At 24.2% G+C, this 18,200-nt stretch overlaps 5 protein-coding genes across 5 annotated transcripts in view; 2 read left to right on the top strand and 3 right to left on the bottom strand.

The window, feature by feature from the left end:
* The first annotated feature begins 203 nt into the window (after positions 1–203).
* Trs33 (trafficking protein particle complex subunit Trs33) lies at positions 204–2,782 on the top strand. Its single transcript, XM_017901191.1, has 2 exons — positions 204–326; positions 2,381–2,782. The coding sequence occupies exons 1-2, from the start codon at positions 204–206 to the stop codon at positions 2,780–2,782; spliced, it is 525 nt and encodes a 174-aa protein (XP_017756680.1).
* Positions 2,783–3,373: 591 nt separating this feature from the next.
* Cbs (cystathionine beta-synthase) lies at positions 3,374–6,767 on the bottom strand. The gene is made up of 6 exons (XM_017901162.1): positions 6,562–6,767; positions 5,009–5,118; positions 4,588–4,937; positions 4,249–4,499; positions 3,902–4,172; positions 3,374–3,820 (listed from the first exon to the last, which is right to left on the bottom strand). Exons 1-6 carry the CDS (start codon positions 6,642–6,644, stop codon positions 3,374–3,376), a joined length of 1,512 nt encoding a protein of 503 aa, XP_017756651.1. The 5' UTR covers positions 6,645–6,767.
* Positions 6,768–7,654: 887 nt separating this feature from the next.
* On the top strand, positions 7,655–14,996 carry LOC108548303 (GRAM domain containing 1B). Its single transcript, XM_017901168.1, has 13 exons — positions 7,655–7,818; positions 7,983–8,277; positions 8,360–8,558; positions 9,291–9,571; positions 11,687–11,839; positions 11,956–12,109; positions 13,081–13,239; positions 13,382–13,503; positions 13,634–13,826; positions 13,911–14,141; positions 14,245–14,398; positions 14,462–14,582; positions 14,662–14,996. Exons 1-13 carry the CDS (start codon positions 7,763–7,765, stop codon positions 14,791–14,793), a joined length of 2,250 nt encoding a protein of 749 aa, XP_017756657.1. The 5' UTR covers positions 7,655–7,762; the 3' UTR covers positions 14,794–14,996.
* Positions 14,997–15,278: 282 nt separating this feature from the next.
* The window catches only part of RpS27A (ribosomal protein S27A), a 6,368-nt gene continuing 3,446 nt past the window's right edge, over positions 15,279–18,200 (bottom strand). Inside the window, exons 2-4 of the mRNA XM_017901167.1 lie at positions 16,892–17,009; positions 16,608–16,825; positions 15,279–15,493 (exon numbers count right to left, since the gene is read on the bottom strand). Coding sequence (XP_017756656.1) covers positions 15,344–15,493; positions 16,608–16,825; positions 16,892–16,994 — 471 coding nt within the window. The 5' untranslated portion in view covers positions 16,995–17,009 and the 3' untranslated portion in view covers positions 15,279–15,343. The remainder of the gene's footprint in view (positions 15,494–16,607; positions 16,826–16,891; positions 17,010–18,200) is intronic.
* The window catches only part of Ip259 (NSA2 ribosome biogenesis factor-like IP259), a 3,896-nt gene continuing 2,896 nt past the window's right edge, over positions 17,201–18,200 (bottom strand). Inside the window, exon 2 of the mRNA XM_017901166.1 lies at positions 17,201–18,026. Coding sequence (XP_017756655.1) covers positions 17,212–17,991 — 780 coding nt within the window. The 5' untranslated portion in view covers positions 17,992–18,026 and the 3' untranslated portion in view covers positions 17,201–17,211. The remainder of the gene's footprint in view (positions 18,027–18,200) is intronic.

Consider the following 18,200-nt stretch of genomic DNA (forward strand, 5'->3'; position numbering starts at 1 on the left):
TGAAGACTATTGTCATAATGAAACTGTGAGAAGTAAGGTTAGATGTCCATGTTATATAGCCTAAATTGTAAACAGATTAGCAGCAGAGTGTTTTCATTCTTATTGAACATAGAGTAATATATGAGTTACTATTCATAAATTATACATTAAGTACATACACTAAAATATATAATATTATTCTAAAATATTTTTAAAAAATTAAAATGAGACAACAAATTGATACAAAAATTAATTCTCATATATCCGGAGAAGCTGATGAATGCCTTTTCGAATATTTACATGCTGAAATGGTTAATTATGTTCTTGATAAATCATATAAAACTAAGGTAATTATACATAATTGCAATAATTTTTATATAATTTAATATTTTCGTAATTGTTAATATTATTTAAACATTTGTTTAGAAACATTTTTTTTATTGTATTTTTTATTCGAAATATTTTATCAACGCCTTTTATATAAAGTAATAAAATAATTTGAATCTTTTTTAAAATAACTTTCCTGTAATTAACTTTTAATAACATACTTTATATTTTATGTTTTATTTTAATTTTAAAAATATATATATTTAAATAAAAAGTGTTTTATCTTTCCATAACAAAATTAATAAACAATATGCATATTATTTAATGTAATATCATAATTTAATCCAACTAAGATATTTCTAATATTTATTATTTAATACTTAAGTAAGATAAATTAATATAAAAATATTTAATTTGTTAGTAATATTACTTTTATAAACATCTTTATTTTATATATGAATTTTATTTTATTTAATTCTTTTAACTTGTTTACAACTATATATCGTTACTTGAAAAATATCCAGAGCAATATATTAATCATACATTAATAAAATTTTATCATTTCATATTAATATATTTGTAGATTCTTGAAAATTTGTATTGAAAATATGTTGTCAATCAAAAAGAAAAAATTAAAAATATCTTACCATTTTTTTCTTATTATTTTTTATAATATATTTTATATAATATAGCTTTTTATGATATTATTCATTCTGACAAAAATTACTAAAATATAAATATATGGAAATTATTAATTTGAATATTAAACTTTAAAATTTACCTTTTTTTAGGTAGCATTCTTGTTATTTTTATTTGTTTGCTATTTGTTACTATTTCAATATGCAAATCTTCTTATCTTCAATTATACCATATACACCATTAATTATAAATATTTATTTGTCAGTGCATACTTTTGTTTCTATGTTTAGGATAGTGGTGTTAGAATTTACTTCTATTTCCTAAAATTTTTTAATTTAATAACAAGTATAATAATAATCTTTAAACTTCATATACTAATATGTAATATCAGACTTTAAAAATGCCTGTGATAGATTAATAACAGTTAAGGGACAATATTTTTTTTTTGATACCTAAATTAATTTACTTTATAATGTAGTGTACTTTCTGAATTATAGTATATTCTTCTTTGAAGCAAAATTAGTGTCATGATATTATTTGATCTTCTATTATTATTAAATTAATTTTACGGATGATTAATTTTTCAAACACTTTAAATATTATCAAAGAAAGACTTCCTAGCTTAAATTAGACAATTTCTTTAGGATTTTCCCATATTCAGGAATTGAGATTGTTTGTGTTATTTTTCATTGTCTGGGAAATAATCTAATCATAATATAACATTATATAATATTGTCAGGTACCTTTATTTTTTTTTTTTGTTTGGTAACTTTTTTAATATATTCTTAATAATGAGGTCAAGCTCCGGGAATCAAATCCATTTCTAAATATTTAATGCCTTTATAATTCCTTTCACTTCAAGGATTTTAAATAGTTTTTTTATCTATGTAGTTTATGAATTTTCTTTCACATATTGGTGAATTTTCTTTTTCTTTTTATTAATTACTTCTTATAGAAAGAACTTAATCTTTTAAATTAAGTTTTGATAATTTTATAAATTAAGCAATGTACTTCGATTAAAATTGTAAATAAATTTGATATGTTGGTTTAGTATTCATATTATATATAAATATAAGTAGAGATAAGATTATTATAATTTAAACTAAATTAGAAAATAACTGTTCATTTATAAACATTGTGTTAATATACTATAAGTGGTAATTTTTTAAATTTAGTTGAAACAGATTATAACTATTTTCATTTTAATATATAATATTGCTATTCTTTCCATTTTTATTATGAAATTATGATTGAATAAAATTAATACCATAATTATAATAGACAACACTGTTATGTATATTACTATATATGTATATTAAAATTAAGTTTAAAACTTCAATTAATAAACATTGTTTCCTCTAATATTAATTTATATTATGAGATTATATTGCTGTATTATAGTTTTAATATCAGTAATTATATTTAAAATATAAAGGAAGGGGAAGAAGAACTGTCTCGACTAGAGTGGATGGGCTTCAGTGTTGGCTATAGAATCATTGAACGATTGACCCGAGAATGGAATCGATTTAAAGATGAACTGGATATGATAAAATTTATCTGTACTGATTTTTGGACCAGTCTTTATCATAAACAAATTGATAATTTAAGAACAAATCATCATGGTGTATATGTATTACAAGATAACTCATTTCGGTTGTTGGAGAAAGTAGGTACCAATAGTAATAAACAATATCTTCAAGAAAGCCCACGTTTATTGACATTTACTTGTGGACTTTTAAGAGGAAGTTTAGCAAATCTTGGAATTATTAGTACTGTTAATGCAGAGATTTCTACATTACCAAGTTGTAAATTTCATGTACAAGTTCAAAGAATTTAATGTTAAATAATATGATGCAATATATATATAATAAAAATTAGTAAATATTATGCATTATTAAATACTTAAATTTTTCGTGAATAAAGAACAAAAAGAAATTTCTTACTATAAAATTTTACATACACTCCTATTACTTGTAACATTATTCATTTGTAATAAATATAGTCTAGTGAAATAAATTTTTCAATTTTATTTTATAAATAAAATAATCTTAAAATTTATTAAACTATAACAAGTAGTACATGGAACATAATATTTACATTTTATTTAAATTTTATAAATTGTATATTTTAGTATAAAATTTTTGTAAATATTTATATAATTTAAAAATATGTAGAATTACGTATTTAATCATTTTTACTTCTTTTAAGTGAAATATTTGTACTATAAATGCTTATGTATTTAATTTCACTGAATTTTTACTTACATTTTTCCTTACAAATTTATAGACAAATTTAATTCTTGTTTGTAGTTAAAAATTAAGTATAATAAAAATAAAAAACTTGGAAAACAATTATAATGACGTAATCAATTACAATAATTATAAAAATGAATGGACAACTATATATTAATATTTAAGACTTAACTTGTTCAATTATTACTAGATGCTGTACCATTATTTCTAGTAATAAATTTTAAAATATGAAATTGGCCTACGATTGCTACAAAAGCATTATAACGTTTATCGTCTAAAATTACCGCATATGGTTCTTTCTCAAGCACACGTGATAAATGTCCAAGAGTTGCTGAATACTTAACTTTAACATATTGTTTCACCATAGCGTTTTCTACAAAATCTGTATATTTTACTGAACCAGATATTATATTTGACATAAGTTTGTCTAAAGTAACAACACCTTTTATATGTATACCATCATGACTAATTGCTAGTAATTGTGGATTTGCATTTTGAAGTTCGTAAATAGCTTCTTGACATGTTAATGTTTTCTCTTTCATTACTAATCCTATATCAGGTGATAAACATGAAATTTTCATATTCCACCACCATTTGTTTGATTCATTTTGACATTTAGGTGGCTGCAATGTATGTAACAATTTATTACTCAAATTTGTATTAAAAAAATAAATAATTTTCATATAAATAAAATAATAATTTACCAGAAATCCTCTAACTTCCATCCAGTGATCTGATACAAACTTAGTTAAATAGTTTCGTATTCCATCAGGTAAAATAATAACCATACGTTTTCCTTCAGGAACATTTTTAGCTACTTTAAGAGCAGCAATAAGTGCAGCACCACTACTACCACCACACAATAATCCTTCTTGACGTATGAGCATTCTAGCAGCATTTAATGATTCATTATCTTCAGTTTTTATCCACTTATCAATTACATTATGGTCTAACACCGTAGGTATAAAATCATAGCTAGGAACAATTTTATCAGTCATTAAAAATAGAAAATTAAATTTTATTTTAAACAAAACAGACGAAAATGTTATACCCAATTCCTTCAACTTCATAGAAACCAATTACATCTTGTGATTGATTTGATGGATCTAAAATACTGCCTACAGGATCAACAGCAATAATTTTTGTATTTGGAGATAATTCTTTCAGTTTCCGTCCAATACCTGAAATGGTACCACCTGTACCTGCACCAGCTACCAAATAATCAATTTTGCCCTCACATTGTCTCCAAATTTCAGTTGCAGTTTGATCATAATGAGCTAATGGATTTCCAGGGTTTCTATACTAAATGAGTAATACAAATAATAAACAAGTAATAAGGCTTTAACAATATTTAATAATATACATATACATGTATATGCAATAATATTACCTGGTCAAGGACAATGCTATTTGGTATTTCTCTTTGTAATTTTTGTGCAACACTAATATGTGCTTCTGGACTATCCCAACTTGCTTCAGTTGGAGTACGAACAATTTCAGCACCAAGTGCATAAAGTGTTGACACTTTCTCATCAGACATTTTTTCTGGCATAACAATAATACATCTATAGCCTCTAACAGCAGCAGCCATTGCTAAACCAATGCCAGTATTGCCACTTGTAGGTTCAATGATGGTATATCCTGGTTTTAGCAAACCTTTCTCTTCTGCATCTTGAACCATTCTATATGCAATTCTATCTTTTACAGAACCACCAGGATTAAGGAATTCACATTTTACATCTAAACAAGAAAATATATTTGTCATATTTAATTTACAAACTACATATTAAATTCGCATGGCTAATACTAACAGATTTCACACTTAATCCCATAAGACTTTGGAATATTATTTAATTTTATAAGTGGAGTTTGTCCAATAGTAGTTAAAATATCAGGCATTATTTTAGTACGGTCAAAATTTCTGAAATAAAATCATAACAATGAAGTATAAGAAAAAACTAATATTAAATTTAAATAAATAAAAAACATTTTACAAAGTAATTTTTCTTATATGATTTAAAATATATTTATATCACAATATTATGACATTATGATATTAAATTATGATATGTTGATATTATATATCAAAAGTCTAAGATATTCAAGACCAAAACTAAAAAATTTTTTAATTTTAGGTACTTCTTACTTATCCTTTACTAACTTTACAGATTTTTAACACACAAAATATCAGCTTTTTCATATACAATCAATAGAGTAAATAAAATATCAGTATCATCCATAAATAACGAAATATTCTTATAATTCAACCTTACTGAAATTTTGCAATATCTTCTTATAACATCCAAAATATTTTTAAATTCTAATATATATAAATTATATATAGCACCTTTAATTTATAAAATATTATCATTACTATATATGACAATATGAAAATGAAAATTATATTTTTATTGTAAATCTTAAACATTTTTTCATAACTGAACAAGCAGACTAAAATAGATATTAAATCAGAAAATATAAATATTTATAAAAGAGAATAAACAAACAGAATATATGGATATTATGAATAGAAGTATCATATTTGATATCAGTTATTTAAACAATTTTAAAGTATTGTAAGTTTATTATTTCACTTTAGACATAGAAATATGAAAAGTATACTAAGAAATATTTAATTATTTATTCCTACATAATACTTTGAAATCTCAAATTAAAATTTTTAATGATATTGTTTGATTTTTTAAATAAATATTTTTCTGCTATATATCTAAGTAAATAAAACTCACATATTTCAGATTATATTTGAGAAATTTCTATAGGTTACTTCTTATAACTAATAAGAATCTTTTTCTTTAGAAAAAAAAAATTACAATTAAATAATTAATAATTATTATGAATGAATTATTTTGTACTATAATGGTGTACTAAAATACAGTAATAATCAAATAAAATAATTTTCTTCAAGATGCAACATTTAAATCACATTTATTGCATAGTATTTAACAGGCTTAAATAAAAAACATGTTTTTGTAATACTGAGTATCTTTTGTTTTTCAGATTTTGTGGATCAAAGTATATACAACAAAATTCATGTATATTAACAATTTTTAACTTAGTACAAAAATTCATTATCGCATTAAAAATCGTGACATTTGTTCAGTGAAAAATATAACCTATATAAATGGAAAATAAAATTAAACCACTAGAATAGCATAATTATTATTTAACAATGTGATCTTAAATAATTATTATGGTAATTACATCTTTATTACTTCGTAAAATGTTACTTAATTATAACTTTCCTATTAATTGAGCATAATATATTCATAATAGTAATTTCAAATAGAATACATAATACTTTTAAATGTTCTTCATACATGAAGACTATTATTAAAAAACTTACTCTATCCTACATGTGTGTGGTGAATTTGATGCATTTAATTCCCACGTGCAGTGACTAGGTAGATTAGGCGGTTTAAATTCCATAATTAAAATTTAGATTATATTTAAATTGTCCAAACTTAATTAAAGAGATTTGATCTATAAATTTAATAATAATTTAAATATTGTATAATATTCTTTAACTACTATATTGCTTTTAAGATTAATGAAAACGAACTGCTTGCGATTAATGCTATGTACATACTAACTTTTGAAACAGTTTTCAATCATCATATACTAATAGCCCAATGTGATAATGGAGATAAGTAATAGCGTTAAGTATTTTATTATAATGACTCCATGTTCTTCTTTTACTGATACATGTTATTCACTGTATATAAAATATAATTTTTGAAATATGAGAATAAAGTACATACTCAATTAATGTTTCACAATATTCATGAGAACTACTACATAAATATCGCATTGCAAACATCGTATTAAAATTTAAATAGTAATATTGATCATTTTTAAACGATTAGTAATTATATACCATACGTAAAGTTTTAACAAAAAATGTTGCTTTTACACATAGTTATTACTATTATTTAATATATATATTAACTAATAAAGAAAAAAAGAAGAAAGGTACAATAGTACAATTACATTTAAAAAATTTATTTATCTATTTTTAAAATACTTTGCATATTTTATGTTACATTACTATATATTAATTAAATTATTATATATTTATAACAATATATTCTTATCAATCTTGTGAAAATTTTAATTTATATCAGACCGGAAAAAGAGATATACAATTTCAACATGGTGGAAGGTTTTTGAAGTGCTCACTATTTTTTGTTCCATTTTAAACAGTGATATGCATTGATATAAATTTCAATGGTAAAGTGTGAACTTAATGATTAAATAGAAGCATACTAGCAATATAAGTGCGTACAAATGACAATGATTGATGTGTGTTTCAAAACAATCCATGGTTTTACTTAAAATGAATTGTCATTATCGCAACGATTATATCGTACGTAAAAATTACACGTATGTTGTATTTTCAAAATATATTAACAACAAAGTAGTGAATTATATTAGTGATAATTACTATTGAATACTGTAATGCTATTGTTTCGTGTAAATTGTTGTATCCTATTATAAAATTATCACAAGTTCATAGATTCATCAAACAAAATTGACGAGTATATTGTATGATTATTATGTACTTCGAAGTGGAATCTGTTCAAAAATATCCGACTACAAACATGTATGTAATTTTACAACAAATTTTACTATAACGCTTTTATTCTACATTATTTTTTATTTGTTTATTATTTATTTATATTAATTTAAAATAGCTATATTACCTTATTTAAAACAGCTGTTTTAATATACTTTTATCTTGCATGATTTTTAATATTGTTTTAACAGGAATAAGTCAGTGGAAGATTTGTTAATATCTAGTCGTGAAGTCATGACTAATGTAAATTCCACGGGTTTAGAAAATCAAAATCCAACAATGAATACAGGAAATGGTATATCAGATAATATTCAAGAAACATTTACTGGAGGAAGTGGTGAGAAATGTAGTCCAGTTTCAAGCCCAAATTTATCTCCACGTCCTAGCCCCAAAGTACGTAATAAAAGAGATCACTCCAAAACAAATCATGATTCAAATACCAAAGAATCTAATAATGTGAATAAATTGGATGAACATCAGTTACAAGTAAGATTTTATTATTAAAATATATTTTATTACAAAATTTCTTCTCTTATGACAATTTATATTCAATTTTAAAAATATATAGCAACAAGATATAGCAAACAAATCATCAGACTCTTCTCAAACTGTAAAAAGTTCACATGAAGGAAAAAAGGAAACACGAAGTAGTGAACGAAATAAAAAAAAGTCTTGGTATCATGTTTTATATCCAACTTATAAATCTAGATCTGATGATTTCAAGCGAATATTTAAAGATGTACCAAATGATGAAAGATTAGTTGTTGGTACGTAATTAATCTTACTAGATGAAATTAATTTTAATATAGTAATTTTAGAATATAGTTGTCGAAGAGGTTCCTGTTCATACATTTTTCTTATGTTTAAATATGTTATAGAAATTAATATTATGAAAAACTTTTTATATTCATATATATGTTAGGTTATATATGATAACATATATACATTCATATATATGTTAGATATACATTTATGTACAGGGTGAGTCTTGTAACGTGGTGACTTCACATACTTTAAAAATTATTTGTTGTACCAAAAAATGGTTTTAAATAAAAGTTGCATAGTTTTTAGGAAGAAAAATGGTAATTAATTTTATATTATTTTGCTTCTTTATTGAAATACAAAGATTACCCTTAGCTTCCTAAATAAAATGATTAATGTTTCTTCCTGAATTCGACTAAAGCATTTTTTAATTTTGCATTAAATTTGAAATTTAAAATTTGTGTTTATAGAAACAGCTATTACGAATATTTATATATAGATAAAATTTAATATTTAGTATCAGAAGTTTTTTGCTAATATCTTGAAAACTAATACTAACTGCCAATTTTTTCAAAGTTTTTCAAAATATCGTTCTTTATAACATTATTCAATATATTCAAAAATAAACAAAATGTACAAAGAGAAATTTCTTCGTCAACTTCACTAATTCTGTCATATTAACTAATAATTTTAGTGACTAATAATAACAATTAGTCACTAGATAATATAATTTCTAGATTATTCATGTGCACTACAGCGTGAAATATTAGTTCATGGAAGACTCTATGTGTCTCAAAATTATATATGTTTCTATGCAAATATCTTCAGTTGGGAAACATTAGTATGTTTACGTTGGAAGGATGTTACATCTATTACCAAAGAAAAAACTGCACTTGTGATTCCTAATGCAATTCTAATATGTACTGCCACTGATAAGTTCTTTTTAACATCTTTTGGTGCAAGAGATAAAACATATGTAATGTTGTTCCGTGTATGGCAAAATGCTCTTATTGGTGAGGTATACAAATTATATAGAATACTTATAATATTATAAAATAATATTATTAGAAAATATTACAAACACTTATTTGAGTTAATATTTGGCTCTGATTTAGTTATTGAAACAATAGGGAAGAAAGGAAATTTGTCTTACATTAATAATATATTAAATAAGATATTAAAAAAAATATATTAGCAACACTACCTTATATTCTATCTATACATACATGTATGTGATTATACACACATGCCTACTTATTGATCTTTGGATCAGTTTTCATTTCTAAGAAACATTACATGTATTTTGGCGACGATTTTGAATTTCACCTTGTGTAATAAAAATTATTAATTTAACCAAATCTATCCTAAAGTAGCATGATGATTGGTATTATTTTTGTTGTATTAGCATTAGAAACTAATTCAGAAATCAGTAGGTGAACCATTAGTATTAATAGATCATGAAGAAGCGAGCAAAGTGGCACTGCAACATGTTGCTTGCATGGGTATAAACAATTACATGTACTTATAGGTGGAACATAAGTAGTACTGCTAATATATTTTTGTTAATACAATGAAATCAGTTTATTATGATCACAGATAGTATTAATCAATCGGCTCGAGGACACACTGTCTTAGGAATAATCCGCATATTATAATTAAGACCAGTTATTTATATCAATTGTGATATTTGTATGATCATATTTGAGAACGAACGATACGAATTCTTATTAAATTTTTATCAAATATGCTAAATGGGCCTGTTCTTCGAACTTACATACTTTCTATCGAAGTATATCTTTTGCATATTGTTATAATAACTGAGAATAAACATAATATCAATGTTGCTAGAAGGATAATTAGCAAGACAGTACAAGAGTAGAAAGGAAAGCAAGCTGTATCATGCAATGTTATGCAATAATCTACTGTTTCAACAAATGGCTTCTATTTTTGATTGGCAATCTGTAAGCTAGTCTTCTTTTTAATCATTTATAATAAGTGTAATAAAAACAGGTACATGTTGTGTACAGGTTGCTTTAAATGTACATAGTTTGTGATAAATTTCAATAATGAGTACATATTAATTAAACTATGTACAAATATTACACATGTAATAATAAATTGCATTCAATAACGAAAATTTCAACCTTACGCGTAATGTTATTAGTCGATTACTGTTATCAAAAAATGCCACTTTCAAAATTTAATAATAAGCGAGTTCTATTATATCACGAAAACTATTAGTTTTTGATATTCCGAGTCATAACTATCATATTCCTTGAAGCATAAGTTTTCTACTAAGACAAATTTGTCTCTTCCACATTGCCCCAATAACCAAAGTCATGCCTATTTTCATATAATTTGTAATATAACCGGTCAGGGGTGATTCCATGTAAAAAAGATAAGAAAAAAACATGATATATAATTTTTTCATTTGATGCTTCGTTTTCGAGAAAATTGAATTTGAAGTTTAACTACGCAATGCGATTTACTTATCGTGTATCCTGTTACCGGTTGTCTCTGTCTCTGCTAGTGTTTATAAATATTGATAATAATAGGATATTGTAGGAGATATCCATTTATATCCCAGAATACCAGTTGTGTAACAAGAATCATAGTTTATCAAACTGCAAACTTCAAATTTCTTGAATAAAAATTATTCATGCTAAATAGATTACGGCGGTAAAATACACTGGACTTCAAAGTTCGTGAGCCTCATACCTCTGGATTTTTACTTATGGGGACATATCAAAGATGTGTAGAAAAAGAAACATTTACAAAACTTCAAATTTAATTTTCTTGAAATCGAATGAAAAAATTCTATATCAAATTTTTTTCTTATCTTTCTACATAAAGTCACCATCTAGACAGTTGTACTATGAATTTTAACCTACCCTGTATAAAATAATGTAAAATATAAGACATAACTAAACATTTTAATATTTAATAAGTGCTTAAATAATATATTTGTTATAGTAGTTACTATGTGATATTTAAGTTTAATATATATATTTGTAAATTAAACTCCTTTTTTATTCAAGTCAGTTCATTCAATTTATACTGTTTTTACGATTTATTTAACTTATAAAATATTTTGTATCTATATTATGGTGTTCACACATGTTTGATGTTCTAGCCAATGAATGCACCTGAAATGTGGCAACTTGTACATTCTTGTTACGGAGATGAATTGGGTTTAACATCGGATGATGAAGATTATGTTCCACCATTACCACCAGCTGATGAAGAGAAGCTATCAACAAGATTATCAGTAGAATCATTCTCTGAGGTAATTTATAATATAACAATGTTTCAAATATATGTAAAATTTGTAAGTTGCTTGTAATAACAATATTTTTTGTTATATATTAATTTAACTTTTTTATTTTGTACTACAAATCAAAGGTAGAAAGTAGTAATGTAGAACATACAGTGACTGGAATGTCGGATGCAGTTAATGAAACTAAAGCAGAAATTCATCATTTACCTCGACCAGATCCTATTATTGATGCAACTGACCTAAGTGACACAACAGAAAGTGAAGCTGAAAAGCATGCATGTAAGTTTTTAATAATGATATTTTTTGATAAATTTCTTTTTGAGACATTTTTATTGTACAAGAACATATATTACATACCAAGTGTCCAATTTTAATTAAGAAATGTGAATTACTTATAAACTATTTGGTTATTAAAAAATAGTTCAGACAAAAATTGAATGCTTTCAGGGGAGATGTAATGTAGTATAATTAGTTTTTCTATAGATGCATATAAGATCATATGAAGGTCAAGTCTGTTTTTCTTAAGTAGAATCATATGTTTTTGATGTACTAGCTGACACAATCTGACATTTTCCATAAAAAGGTATTAATACATATCAAAAAGTATATCAAAAAATGATTGACTTAGAAAATATATTCATTTAAATATTCCTAAGAAACTATTATCTTCTTACTATTATTAATTTTATTCATAGAAATCCAATTAATATTAATAAGAGAATAATTATTTCATGGCAATTTCAAGTTCAAATGTTATCTAAATTAATAATTTTTAAATATGTTTAATATTGCTTTGATAACTTTTTATACAAAATATGATTGTATCACCTATTGCATTAAAAGATATGATTTCATTACAAACTCTGAATCCAATTTTTATATGACCTCTATATGTCTATCTGCGGAGAAACTAATTATGCCATTTTTTTATATACTAAGGTAATTCATAAATAATTTGCATACGTCAATTAAGATTGGACACCCTGTATATTAATAATTACTTTAACAATGTACATTTCGAGTGAAGATTTAAAAAGTAATACTTTAAAATTTTTTGTATTTTTATTAGCTGATCGTTATTTAAAACTACTAGAAAGAAATGATGTTGAATAACATTTAATTGTACTTTTTATGTACAATAAATTCATTGTTATCTATATGAAATTAGTAATAATTAAATTATATGAATAAATTTTAAAAAATATACTTTTTATTTTATTCTATAAATATTTTTTTCATTATGATTGCAGTAAAATTAGGTATTCGAAGCAATGTAGTATGTACTTCACCACATGAAGGTCGTCAAGTAGGCAAGGCTACATTTCCTGTTCATATTGATCATTTATTTACTTTATTATTTACAAATTCAAAATTCTTCTTAGATTTTCAAACTGCTCGTAAAACTACTGGTGAGATATAATAATTTATATTTTCAATTATTAAAAAACTTACAAAAGTAATATAATTAGAATAAATGTTTACAATTTAATTATTGTTAATATTACATTTTACTTTAAAACATTATCTTATAAAATATTTTCATTTATTTAGACCTAGTACAATCAGCATGGACTCAAAACGAACAAACTGGCCAGAAAGTTAGAAATTTATCATTTACAATGGCCCTGACTCAAGCTGTTGGACCAAGAACTTCTGATATTTCCGAAACTCAGGTTTTATGCAATTTCTAAATTATTAATAATAATATTTAAAAGTAACATTTAGATTACTTTTAAATTTGCTAATACTTCAATAAATATCAGTTTCATTTATATTTAATTTTAATTTATAATGCATTTTCAGATAATGTTGCCATGTAGTAGACCAGGTCATTTATATAGTATTGATGTGGAAAGTGTAAATGCTGGAATTCCATTTGCAGATTCATTTTCCGTATTAATTCATTATTGCATTACCAGTATTTCTGAGAATGAAACAAATATCGCAATTTATGGGCAAATAAAGTACAAAAAGAATGTATGGGCTTTTGTAAAAAGTAAGAATTTATAATGTATAGTATTTTTTTCTGTTTCTTTTTTTTTGTATATGAGTATTAATTATGTATTTTATACAATAATAGGTGTTATTGAAAAAAATTGTTGGGCTGGATTAGATGAATATTTTACAAGCTTAATAAAAGCATTATCTATCGAATGTGAAGAAAGTACTGGAAGTGGAGGAATAAAGAGAAAAGCAAGAAGAAGACGTCGGGCTACAGGTCCGGGTATTTCTTTGCAAACTCATTCTTCAGATCATACGTCTTCCACTCTACAAAACTCTTTAAATTTACCACATATGAATGATAATACTGGTATGGAAACAATGGTATAATAGTCTATTAAAATATAATATATAAGTTTAGAAATTAATAATTCTTACAACATAAAACTCACAATATAAATTTTTGTAAACAGTTTCTGGTGCTCGAGGTGATTCTAATATGATAATTAGTTCAATGCTTTTAATTGCTGTCTTGTGTCTTATGGTAATTAATGGTTTATTATATTATAAATTATGGAGTTTAGAAGAAGCTGCAGCCTATACTATTATGGATTTACATGTATTAAAGTATGTATTGTATATCTAATATTTAATCTATTATATTGATATTTAAAATCATTTCACTTATAGAAATACACCAAAAACTGAGGAAGATTGGATTCACTTATTACAACAACAAGAAAGTTTGCATAATATAGAAATGAGAAAATGGCAAAGAGTATTACATACTGCTGCACAATTGCTTAGACAAGTAAAATATATTTGTTATTTTAAAAAATTATTATATTACTTAATATGTTAATGAACTTACTTCTTTTTTAATTTTAAAGACAGAGGAATCATTAACAGAATTACAAATGAGTATTCATCCTACTGCAACAGAAAAAATGTTTTCTGTTTTAAAACCAAATTTAAAAAGCTTTAATTCACGTACAGAGCAACAGAGTCATTCAGAAATATAAAAAAAATACATGTAAAAAGATCCTGATAAAAGTAATGTGAGTATTATAATGCGATAAGTTATTAAAAGTCATAATTCTAGTAAACTTTAAGTGTACTTAATAAAAAGGATATGACACTAATTTAATTCGGTACACAAGTGCGCTGTGATGATAATGATTCTTGACAACTTCAAATGCGCAACAATGCACATGCAAATTATTTATAATTGATAGAAAATTCGAATTTATTCGTCTTTATTTTTAATGTTCGCAGTATGTTACATGTAAAGTTTCTTTTGTTATATATTTATGTAATATGTAAAATTTTGGAGTATAGAGTTAAGCTAAGTTACATTTTTAATATATTCTTTATATTATACACACTCAAATACATATAAATATAAGTATGAATTTTTATATTTATATGTTTGTGCGTGTGAATAAAAGTTGTATATTAGCACAATGTAAAAAACAGAATAAATAATTTTTAGAAAATTATTACTTTATTCATGTTCACAATTTATTTAGTTAATCACATTTATTTAATTAAGTAAAATTATACGTTTTCACATTATTTATCTTCTGGCTTATTAAATACAAGAGTATAACTGCATTTGCCGCAATAATGACGGTCTTCCATTGCAGCCATAAAAACTCCTGCACCACAGTGTTCCATGGGGCATTCTCTTCTTAGTCGATGAATTTTTCCATTTTCATCCACCTATTTAACATAATATTTAAGAAATTCATATAATATAATCTCTATACAATAATAAACTTGAAAACACATCACAATTGAGATAGTTATCTTTGATGAAAATCGAATTTATAGTATGGAATATCATAAATGAAGAACCTACAGTAAAAGGGGGAATATTAATTTAAAAAAAATTTTAATTTAAGTTGTTTTTATATTCTTTAGTGTATGTAGTGTATTCTTTATCATTGTCCATGTCACATTCCAAAAACTTTTTCTGTGTTTTGTAGCTGTAAGAAATTGGGATGTAGAATAAAAAAATAAGAAATGTCAAGGGGAATTTTGTTGATAACGTTCGTCAGTTATTCGAAGTTCATTGCTTCACATTCAATATATATTACATAATATTTATTTCTAAGAACGAAAATATTACATGGTCTGGTGTCTAAAGTTTCAAAACAGAAAATAAAATGAATATAAAGCAAAAAAAAATTAAGAAAAATTTTTTTACTAACATTTCTCTTTCTTGCAAAGTTGTTGCAATAATTTTCATTTTTTATAATTTAATTTGTTATACATGAGGTTAGATATAATATTTTAGATCATATGTAAAAATTGAAAATAATGTAAAATAAAATGATGTTAATATTTTGATGAGAAATTACAAGGTTGTAATATTAAATTGAAAAATAAATTTTTGTTTTGTAAGAGATGCTAAAACTTGACATCCTTTTTTTCCAGTGGACTCTTCAAATATAAATAAATCATGGAATGTATTTATAAAGATTATATTAAAGATTAAAACTTGAAAGCTATCACGTGAATTTCATTATTACAACAGCTAACATATTAATCTACTGTTTCCAAATGATATCAAAACTATAAAAGTCTAGTTCTAACTATAAATATGTAATTAAAAATTTTTAATTTATACTATACAACAGCATTGAAACATATAAATACAAAAACTGAAAAATAAAAGTTGTAAGATTTGTTCATACTCAATGCATCCTATATTTTCATCCATACTTTATCTAAGAAACACTTATTTCATTTCTTAGTTTCTTTAATATGTTATAATCTCTATAATTTAGATTTCAGTTGCATTAAATTGATCTGAAATGAATTATTTACATACCTTATAAAATTTGAGTACAGCAAGCTTAACTTTCTTTTTCTTATGCTTGATTTTCTTTGGAGTAGAATAATTCTTCTTCTTGCGTTTTTTAGCACCACCTCTTAAACGTAACACTAAATGCAATGTAGATTCTTTTTGAATATTATAATCTGATAAAGTTCTGCCATCTTCTAATTGTTTCCCAGCAAAAATTAATCTCTGTTGATCAGGTGGAATTCCTAAAATTTAAATGTAATCTTGTTTAAGAAACTATTTAAAAAATATACAATATGTTTTGTTATTACCTTCCTTATCTTGAATTTTTGCCTTGACATTTTCAATAGTATCTGATGCCTCAACTTCAAGAGTAATAGTCTTGCCTGTAAGAGTCTTCACAAATATCTGCATGGTAAACTAGTATAACTGCAAAAAATACAAAAATTTGTTTTTCATAATTTTCAATTTTTGTAAAAAATCAAGTATCCGCTTATATAACTTATAAAATGATTAAAAATTCTTCATAAAAATAAAAAAATAACAAACGCAATTTGTGTTTAATTTTTATTGTAAATACATTATCAGTATACGAATTTAATTATAATACAATAGCTCAATAGAAATTAACTTATATAAGTAATATGGCATTAATACAGCCATCATTCTCAGGATTATTTGTAACTTGAGCATATTTTCCCCAAATTACTTTTCCTGATTGTGTTACAAGACCTAATTCTGAAATATTTACTTCAATAATTGTTCCTTTAGTAATGACACCTAAATTTGTATACATTGGTGAGCTTGGATTTTTTTTAACTCCAATAATTGGTAAATAAAATGTAGCTTTTAATTCAGGATGAGTTACATGTGCCTTTTTAAAACGAAGTGCCATTGGTCTTATGAATCTTTCAAATTTTGGTGGTTTCCTAGTAAAATTTTCACCAACAAATGTCACTTTTGTTACCATTCTTTTCCAAGATTTGCGTTTAGATTTTCCACTTCTCATTATTTTGAAAACCTCAGATTCTGACTGTGTTTTAATTTTAGGTATTGGTACATCCCATTTTCCAACTTTCTCTTTCCGTTTTTGTTTTATCATATTTGATAATACTTTTGCGTCTTTCTTAACATCACGGTCTAATAGATATACAGGTAATGCTCCTTCTGATATATCATTTGATTTTTCCTTTACTTTTTTCTCCATATGAGATTTAATTTTCTTTTTCATTTGAATCTTCTCATTTCTTCGTTCTTTATTAAAAATCTTTGCTTTTATACCACGTAAGGTTCGAGCACGTTCTGCTCGTTTATGAGGTTCACGAGCCTCTCTTTTTCTTTTCCGTTCTTCATAATCTAAACGTCGTCCATATAGTTTACGATGTCTTTCAATGTATTCGTTTTGTGGCATTTTGAATGTTGTTTTTTTCTTTTTTCACAAATTATCTGCAAAGTGAATTTTCTTGAAAATCAAATCTTTGAAATTTCTAAAAGATCTAAATTCAAAAGATTACTGTATATAATGTACAAATGACTTACCTTATAAATATTACATAATTTATATTTTAACATGAATTTATTTTGCAATTATCTTTTAGCAATTATAAAAATTATATTATA

Source organism: Eufriesea mexicana, unplaced genomic scaffold, assembly GCF_001483705.2.
Source record: "Eufriesea mexicana isolate 0111107269 unplaced genomic scaffold, ASM148370v2 scaffold1532, whole genome shotgun sequence".
NCBI classification, from domain to species: domain Eukaryota; kingdom Metazoa; phylum Arthropoda; class Insecta; order Hymenoptera; family Apidae; genus Eufriesea; species Eufriesea mexicana.